The sequence below is a fragment of the Gavialis gangeticus genome, unplaced genomic scaffold, assembly GCF_001723915.1.
Source record: "Gavialis gangeticus isolate Ggan-Ray unplaced genomic scaffold, GavGan_comp1, whole genome shotgun sequence".
In the NCBI taxonomy this organism is placed as follows: domain Eukaryota; kingdom Metazoa; phylum Chordata; order Crocodylia; family Gavialidae; genus Gavialis; species Gavialis gangeticus.
This window is the reverse complement of record NW_017729024.1, coordinates 5,756,826-5,766,761: the sequence shown is the minus strand read 5'-3', so window position 1 is coordinate 5,766,761 and position 9,936 is coordinate 5,756,826. Positions and strand designations below refer to the sequence as shown.

At 39.1% G+C, this 9,936-nt stretch overlaps 1 protein-coding gene across 4 annotated transcripts in view; it reads right to left on the bottom strand.

Annotated features, from left to right (window-relative positions):
- Positions 1–9,936, bottom strand: part of GRAMD3 (GRAM domain containing 3) — an 88,854-nt gene that overhangs the window by 51,392 nt on the left and 27,526 nt on the right. The window contains exon 1 of one of the 4 annotated variants that reach the window (XM_019516843.1): positions 5,072–5,213. The exons of the other annotated variants lie outside the window; for them this stretch is intronic. Within the exon in view, the coding sequence (XP_019372388.1) occupies positions 5,072–5,157 (86 nt within the window). The 5' untranslated portion in view covers positions 5,158–5,213. Of the gene's footprint in view, positions 1–5,071; positions 5,214–9,936 lie in introns of those variants that run through there. 4 annotated transcript variants of the gene reach the window in all.

Below are 9,936 nucleotides of genomic sequence, written 5' to 3'. Positions count from 1 at the left end.
CCCCCCCCCCCCCACAAATAAAACCGTGTGGCAATGGAACTGCATTATTATGCCAGTTACTGTGCAGTCATTTAGTATTTGGTTAAATAAGTACTAAATGACTGTGCAGTAGCAACTGCACAGTTTGTTGCTCATGTAGATGCAGCTGGTAGAGAGCTGCATTTAGCTCTCCCTGTCCCCCACAATTTTTCCATAGTGAAAATCCACACAAGTTGACAACATGATTTCGATACCTACATGCAGAAAGATATATTTTTTAAAGTCACATGTTACTGTATAACTTTAACTGTAAAGAAACCAACACATTGCTTGGAATCCTTCATTAGCTACAGTAGCATAGTTACTCCTTTTGTATTGTTATAACTTATTTTCCTCAAGTCCTATGCAAGTTTGTATTAAGATTGCTTTTAGCTAAGTAGAAGGATATAATAAAAGTATATCCAAGTGGTTAGAGGAGGGTTCACACTTCTTTTTTCACATGGGACCTACATCGATTGAAGGAAAAAAAAAGCTGGACAATATTCCATGTTTCAATTTCCCCCTATGTATAATGCAGATAATAAAAACTTGCCCACCTCACAGGAGAGTTGAGAAGAAGTGTGCAGATAGCACTGTAATAGGGGTTATTCCCCAGGAGACTGACGAATACCCCAATTATGTATACAGTAGAAGAGGAACAACTTTCTGGGTATTTTCCTAGCTCTGTTAAATTCAATCTGGCTGTGTTTTAAGATGAATGATCAAGCGACATGAGGATTATTTTGTAGAAACAAATAAAAGGCAATGTTATGGCATTTCGGGAGACATGAAACTCTTTGATGGCAGGTTCTGTTTATGATCTTTATTTTTGAGATACACATTTCTACAATTAATGCAACACTGATTCCTGTTAAAAGTTTTTTTTGCATTGTCTAACTCCAAGGTAATTCCCGGAAATCAAACAATGGGCTGTACTCTTTGTTGCTCTCATTTAAACCTTCAAAGTTTCCTTAAAAAAAATCTCAGCACCTCCAAATACCACACATTTGAACTGTACATGTGCACTTTTAAAAAAAACAAAACAGGCAAAACAGACCACAGCTAGAATAATATTTCCCTGGTATCTTTCATTTAATCTCTCAATACTTAGATTTGTACTATGTGGTGCGAGTGGATCCATCTTTTTTATCATGCATCCTCATTTTTCTTATGAGATGACAGCATTAAAACACAAGGAGCAGTTTCTTTAATCAGTAGTATTCAGAGGCATTCAGGCAAAACCCTTCATCCTAAAAACCTTCACTGACTTCTGTAGGGATCCATTAACATAGGAGTTACTCACTAGACTGACGCCATACATTTTAAGATGTCAACGAATTCAGGAGTCAGTCAGGGACTAGCTCTCATTTGTATGGGAAATACCTGTTTTTGGCACCATATAGGAAAAAAAACTGAGTGAACTCCTTGCATTCCTGGTGCTCCCTAAGGAAATTATTTCACTGTAGTGCGTAATCTGGAAATGCATCTTCTTCAATCAGGGATACAAGGGTCTTTTCAAGAGAATCACAAAGCTGCCTTATGTTCTCTATCTTCCTGGAAGCCATTTATTGGATTATAACAAGAGCTGGCCAGAAAATGGAGTTTCTCTGTTCCAAAACACAATCACTTTCCAGATTGGAACCAAGTCAACATTTTGACAAGAGTCCCATAAAACCACAAACACAGGCTGTTTTGGAGGGGGGGCAGGGGTTGCTTAATTTCCCCTGTTGCTTGCTTCCTGGGAACTCAGGCAATACAACATGACAGCTACATCCTCAGCTACCTGCTCCCTGGTGAGTTCAAGCAGTACAGGCAGGCAGCTCTTTTGTTCTATGAATGTTTTTCTACTGTGCTGTTCACCTGAGTAAATGAGCAGTTTTAGCAGGGTTGCTTGACTCTAGGGACCTGTCTCTTGATGCAGCACAAGGCAGCTCAGTCTGGCTGAAAACCGGACAAACTGACTAGTCTGCTCAGAAGGCTGGACACAAGCACCAAAGAAGCGTTTTAGTCTTTCCAGACACGCTTGATTTTAAAAAAGATTGGAAGAGTTTTGACCACCTCCACCTTTGAAAATGACTGTTCCTGGTTATACTTGACAAATCTAGAGGTAAAGCAAAATGCTGAACTCGTATCCTCCTGAGTAGGAGTTTCAACTCTCTTTGTCTTGTGGCATTTGCTTTGGGCAACCCTCTCCCCTCCAGTACTTTGAGTTGTACAAGTGTACCACAATTCACATTTTTCTTAAGGACCTGACTTCAAATTTTTGCACCGTATTTCTTAACGTCTTTCAGCTTGAAGGCTCATAGACTGCTTCACAAAACTAGATACAGAGACAGATACAAAGGTATTTTGGATATAGTCTGTTTATATTAAAATTACTGTAGTGGGATGGAAAGAGGAATGTATAAACAGCATCCAAAACAGTAGTCTTCTTCATGAAAACATGAAGTATTGAGGAGGAAGCCTATAATGCCAAGATAAGAAAAACTGAACTTTTACCTGAACTTTAGAGAATCACTTTGCTCATAAACTAATTTAAAATAAAAGTTTTCCTTCAAGTCCATTTTCAATGTGAACTTTAGAACACAATTCCCATTGAGTACTTAAACAGTCTCATTGAAGGTTGTCATATTTGACTGAGTGTTTTGAAGTTTTTGACAATTTTATATTATGTCTCTCTTGTCTTCTATTCCCTCCCTGTCACAGACATTTAACACAGTTAAATACACTTCCAGTCAAATATCCTTCCAACAGTGAAATACACTTCTGGAAACAAGAATTGTGAAGGCCTAATTTGAAAGAACCATTGATCCTTTGAAGATCAACAAAATTCTTCTGATCTCATGTATAAATGCTCCCCCACATTATATTTTTTTTTAAAAAGTTTCACTTGTTTTCTAAAAGAAGGTCATTGTGGCTCATTGTGATCAGACTTGAGAAAGAACGTCTTGCATTCCAAAGCTTTTCTAATTTTATCCTACTACGTAGCTGGTCCAAGAAAAGATATTACCCTAAGAAATTCTTGTCACCAATATAAAATGAAGCATCTAGAGAGAAGCCTTCAGGTGAGTAAACATGCCATAAATAAAGAAAATAAAGTATTTAAAGCAAAACATAAACAGATTAAATGTTAGGCCTTGTAGCTAACAGGGAAGTTGTAGCATTGACAACATACTAAGATAATTCTGCCATTTCTCCAAAAGTCAAGAGTTACTTATATAAAGAATTTACGTGTGTGTGTGTGTGTGTGTGTGTGTGTGTATGCGTGTGTGTAAAAACCCTTCAGAAGGAGTTGAATTTGACAGAATTAAACTAGCATAAAAATGTTAAGGGAGAAGAAACTTGTCAGAGATAAACACACCACTGGTACTTTAGTAATGTTGACTTTCTACAATATAGCTTTTTGTTGAAGTGTCCTACTACCTATAAGCCTGGATGTTAAGAAGGAAAGGAAAAAATTCGGAGAGAACTCTAGTGATATACATATATATCTCTTACTCTAGCTTTATGTTCCCTAACCGGCTTCCTAAGCTCTTGTAAGAAACAGCAGTACTTTTGCTGATGCAAAATCCACAAGACAAGTTCTGTACAGTCCAATCTGTGTCTGAACTTCATACGTGCAGTTCGAATGGTCTCAGGTGCATATCATTACAATCCCCAAATTGCATCCTAGCAAGTTGTCAAGGTGGGGAATCCAAGTCATCTGAGATAAAACACCACCGGTACTTTAGTAAGGTTGATTTCCTACAATATAGCTTTTTATTGAAGTGTCCCACCACCTATAAACCTAGATGTTAAGAAAAGAAAAAATTGGACAGAGAGAACTATAGTGACATATGTACATCTCTCACTCTAGCTTTATGTTCCCCAACCGGCTTCCTAAGCTCTTGTAAGCAACAGCAGTATTTTTGTTGACGCAAAACCCACAAGACAAGTTCTGTACAGTCCAATCTGAGTCTGAACTTTTTACATGTAGTTTGAATCATCTCAGACTCACATCATTATAATTCCCAAACCGCATCCTAGTAACTTTTCCTGATGCAAACCATACAACTTCTGTACAGTCCAGTCTGAGTCTGAACTTCATACATGCAGTTTGAATGATCTCAGGCTCATATCATTACAATCCCCAAACTGCATCCTAGTAACATTTCAAAGGGGAGGGGAAAATACAAGCTGTAAGAGAGGACAGTACTTTTCCTAATGCAAAACCCACAAGTTCTGTCCAGTTCAGTCTGAATCTGAACTTGTGGGGGGGGGGATATACAAGCTGTAAGGGGACAGTACTTTTCCTAATACAAAACCCACAAGTTCAGTCCAGTCCCGTCTCAGTCTGAGCTTCATACATGCAGTTTGAATCATCTTAGGCTCATGCCATTATCATTCTCAAACCGCATCCTAGTAACTTTTCAAGGGGGAGAGGAAAATACAAGCTGTAAGAGGGGACAGTACATTTCCTGATGCAAACCCCACAAGTTCAGTCCAGGCCCATCTGAGTCTGAACGTCGTACATGCAGTTTGAATGGTCTCAGACTTGCATCATTATAATTCCCAAACTGCATCCTAGTAACTTTTCCTGATGCAAAACCCTCAACTTTTGTCCAGTCCAGTCTGAGTCTGAACTTTGTACATGCAGTTTGAATGAACTCAGACTCATATCATTACAATCCCCAAACTGCATCCTAGTAACTTTTCAAGGGGGGGGGGGAATATACAAGCTGTAAGAGGGGATGGTACTGTTCCTGATGCAAACCCCACAAGTTCAGTCCAGTCCAGTCCAGTTGCAGTCGTACATGAGTTTGAATGGTCTCAGGCTCACACCACTATAAGTCTCAAACCGCATCCTAGTCACTTTTCTGGGAGAAGGGTGGGGGTACAAGTTGTATGAGGGCATTTCAGCGTGGGGGGAAGCCTGAAGGGCTTAAAGTAATGGAAGTCGGAGTGCAAAGCTGCCCTGAGGGGCTCTCACAGGACCTTCTCTTTCACATCCTGTCTGAATCCACTCCCCCAACCCGCATGCAACAGGCATGGAGAAGACTCCGCGGGTACTCACAGGACTCCCTTGCTTTCTTTCCTGCCGGCAGCCCTTGCAGCTCTTAGGTCTTCCACATCGCAGGGTTGGTGGGTCATGAGCACCATCCGCGGCCAGCGGCCTGCCGCCGCGCGCCTCCGCCTCCGGCCCGGCCCGGCCTCGCCCGCCCTGCGCGGGCTCTGCCGCCCGCTCGCTGCCACCGGCGCTGGGAGCTGGGCTGCGCGATCAGGCGAAAGGGAGGGAGGGGAAAAGGAAGGAGGAAAGAAACATCCTTCCTCCCAACCCACAGTTCATTTGAGAAAGGGAGGGCGGGGGGGAAGAAAAAAGAAAAAAAAAAAAAAAAAAAAAAAAAAAAAAAAAAAAAAAAAGGAACCTGTTTAACAAGTCTGTCAGGGAAGAGGAAACGACTTTACCGAGCAGCTGAAAACATCTGAACAGCGATTCACTGGGGCTGGGCACTTGGAGCCTTCATTGGAATGAAGGTGCCTTGAGAGCATTTAATGTAAGGACATGGGGACAGTGGGGGGAAAAAGAAAAGCCCAGCATGGCTCTCCTTTACATCACACCAGGGCTGGGGCTGGCCTGTTACACTGCTTCAATTATTCAAGCAGGCTCTTGCCTCACCAAGGCGCTGGCTCCTGGTTGCTTACACAAAAGTTCTGCTTAATGTTTCATGTGGGGGTGAGGAAGGTGACAAGGGAGCCGAGTGGCTAGCCTGTTAACTCCTCGTTTCTCCAAAGAGTCGGCGATGATTGTTAAGATCGATGTTAAGATATTCACGGTGCGGCACTTTTTTATTAATATCACTATAGTAACCGTGATAATGTGGATTATTACTGTGTTCATTTCTCAAAAAAACAAAAAATCCCAGGGATGTAGTCATATGGTTGGACCTGCTGATAGGCTGGTGAGAGAGAAAGGTGTTTTGATCTTTGGTGCTAAGGGGTGTGTGAAAAGCTTAGACTGGTTTTAAAAGTCAGCAGTCATAAGTCATGACAATGGAAAGATCATTTCTACAGAGGTGGAAGGATCTCGGAGTCACACGTGCTGCCACCCATCCTGTTGGCTGTGGGGCATAAAACAATAATGTAGGAGTGCGAGGAAAGTGGCAAGGGAAGGAAAAACTTGCCATGGAATTGGAATGAATTTCCTCATTTACAAAATATTTTTAATTGCTTAGGAGGGTAGTTGGGAGGGCTGTTGGACGAGGTTTCCAGCATCAAGTGCCCTCCCTCAGGTCACCATCATGGCTACAAGGACACTCTAACCCTACCAGGTTTACAAAAAGAGGCCCTTTTTTAAAGATAAAAAAGGGGTTTTGTGCTCTCCTTTGTTCCTTTATTTTGGTAGTGTAGGAGTGATGTTGCAGCCGTTTAAACTCACTCAGGTTAGCCTCAGACAAAGAAATTTCTCTCTTTCAACACACCAAAGAGGGTCTGAAAGGTAATGTGGGATTCCCCTCACTCTTTTTTGCTTATTTTGTACTTTAGAAACTGATCTTTTCTAGCCTGGAAAACTTCATGGTGTCTAGAGAACTAGTCCAATGGTAACACTGCAAGATCTAGGAGCTTGCCCCTGCTTTCACTGTAGTCAATAAAACAAGATCAAGCTCTAAAAAGAGTGAAAATTGAGAGGGAAAGGATTTATGGTCAGGCTATTTAAAACTAATTGGATTTGCCTGCACTTCTCACTGTAAAATAGAAAATAGAAATTGTAGTCACTTAATACCTTGTTGGACACACTGGGCACTTTACGGGTTTATGCCCAAAGATTTATCTATGACTGTTAAAGTAGGCACTATCTGTAAAAACTCTGCCAGGTAGAATCTCTACCAGGGTAATTCATTAAAGCTCAATATTTTCATCTATGACTGCTTCAGATGAATCTATTTTTCTTTTACACTAGCACTACCCCAGGGTGGCATGGCAGCCACAGGAAAAATCTAATGCTATGCAACAAATAGACAGTAGGATCAAATGTCAGAATCGCCACATACACTCAGCAGGACACTGGTGAATTTTCAGGCTGACAGAAATATAAAATGTCAGTATCTGACACAGAGTCTCCCGTATGCTAGACAAGAAATAGAAATGAGTATCAAATATATAAAAGGCAATCAGGACTCATAGGAGAGTTGCTTTTATTAGACCAACAAGATTTTGCAAAAAAAAAATTTTAATTAATTTAATTAAAGACTTTTTTTTGCAAAAATCTTGTTGGTCTAATAAAAGATATTACCTCTACTACAAGTCCTGATTGCTTTTTCCTCTAGACCAATACGGCTTCAGCTTGGATACCTATCAAATATATATATATATTTGTACCTTACATCTGTCTTTTTGTATAAACCTACATTGATGTCTTTCTATAAAAAAATAAGCATCTAGAGAGATGGAGACACAAAAATCCAACTGTACGATGTTTTATATCTATCTAGATATCTATCTACCTAGATAGATAGATATAGAGAGCTGTATCTAGATAGCTAGATATCTATAGATACGCATAGAGAGAGAGCTCTATCTAGCTATCTATCTAGGGAAATATATATGCCCAATGACTGATTTTACTCCATCTGAAGACTAGAGTCAGAGGTAGAAAAATATATGTAATTTCTACATGAAAAATATCATAAATTTAAAAGTTGGATTTTTGTGTCTCTGTCTCTCTAGATGTTTATATTTTTAATAGAAAGACATCAATGTAGGTTTATATAAGAAGATAGATGTAAGGTACAAACATTTAAAGCAATTTTAAAATAGCCTCTTCACCCATTTTCATGATACTTAAAATGTACTGGTATAACATTCTGGTAACATGGTATAACATACCATGGTTCAACGCATACATTAAGATCACCAGCCAGGCTGGAATGGGATTTATGATTCTACACAAGAGCATGGTGGCAGTAGATATCAGTGTAGGATTGGGATACCAATATTATCCCAGATTTTCTTTTTCATGTGGCACTAGCAGAAGCTTCAGATAAATTTTGTCTCATAACAGATTAAACCAAATAAATGACTAAACTCACTGCAGGGTTTCTTATTTGTTCACCTGGAATATCTGCTCTGATCACTTCTCAGAGATGGAATTTTGGACTACATGGGCCACTATGTGCCTATAAAAAACCTCCCATATTCTGCAAACATTTAAAATTAAATATGTTCATCTGTGCAGGGCTGGGTACTGACTTTCTGGCCACTATATGTCTATCAATGATTGTATTGTATTGATTTTTCCCTGTATTTTTAGGAGTTGCACACTATGTAGAGAAATGCTGTGATCTGATGCCTTTCCATGCTCAGCTGAGGTGTTCTTATTTCAACTAGGTAGCTCTGGTGAGCTGTAGATTAAAGACAGCATGCTAAAGCATCACTGGCTAAATGGTATGGAACAAGTCACCTAATTTAAGTTAGTTCCTCATTTTTTCCCCTGCCAGTAAAATGTGCATAATAAATCTCACCAGCCTTCCAGGTGTGTTGGGAAGCTTCACTCATTACTTAATACATCACTTAGAAAAGGTAAATTTTACTGTTAAATATTTATGAATCTAGTAAAAGAAAATAATTCCTATATAATAGCAACCTGTTAAGAGAGCTTAAACCTCCTGGAACTGGTTTCATAAAAGGAAATTGTAGGAAGATGCAGGGCTCTTTGACAGGCTAATTCTCCAGAGCATGTGGGTCTGATTATCTGAAGCCCTAGAAAATTAAAAGGGTAGATTCCTTTTTTGGGTATAAAGAAGAAAGCTACTTTTATTTGGATTATATTTTTAGGGAAATAATAGGTTTATGTTCTGTAGCTGTTGAAAGTAAATACAAATATAGGGAAGGAATAAAATTGAACTTGCAGCTAGGGGTAAAAATTATTCAGATTGAGGTGGAAATTGTACCTGTTTATTTGTGGTGAAAGGAATGGGAGTCTGGATGGTATCTATGCTAGAAGGAAAAAGAATGTTGTCTTCTAAGGCTGGAATAATACAGTGGCAGCAGTAATAATTACAGCAGCATTTCCCAAACTGTGGGTTGCAACCCTAAATGGGGTCACAACATCAGCGGATAGGGTTGTGATAAACGGGGATCTGGGTTTTCCATTTGCTGCAGAAAAATGTGGATTTTCTCTTTTAAGAGACAAAGTCCGGATTTTCTCCATTAAAAGAGAAAATCATGGATTTCTCCCTTTCAAGGCACCCCTCATTAGATTTTTAGGCTGATCTATAAGTTTTATTTAGGTTTAAATTAAATCAAATACCTCTTTTACTATCACTAATGTTGCCTACATTCAGGTATTTTAGAGCTAGCATTGTCTCTGTGAAGACCTCTGCCTTGTGCCTTACTGCAATTCAAATGAAATACATTTTTGCGGAACAGAAATTGTGTTTATGATATACTCATAGATGTTATAGGTTTGATATGGACATCCCCATTACCTGTGTCAATAAAATTTGCAAGCACGTGCACATTAGGTGCTGCTTTCACTTTCCATGTCATAAAACAGTCCCTTTAAACTTTCTTGAATGACAGTAATACCATATCAAAAGTCATAGCACTAGATATTTTTTATTTGGAATAATGGAAGCACATACATTTGAAAATTTGGTTTATTAACTTTTTCCTTGCAGCTTATATACAGTTGTGGATTGCTACATCACATGGGTGTAATATACTTCAGCTATTTTTAGATGGGGTTTTATACTTTCTTTGCAGAGCTGTAAGGGTGACAGAAGTACTCAAGGGTACTACTGTACTCAAGAATAAGGATCTCTTGTTTTCTTCTTCATGTTCTGAAAATATTAAAAAATACAAGTGCTAATTTCCCATCAATTTCTCTTGTTTTCAAGGGTAGTATAAAATGTTATTAGTATTTAACACTCATTGCATTGG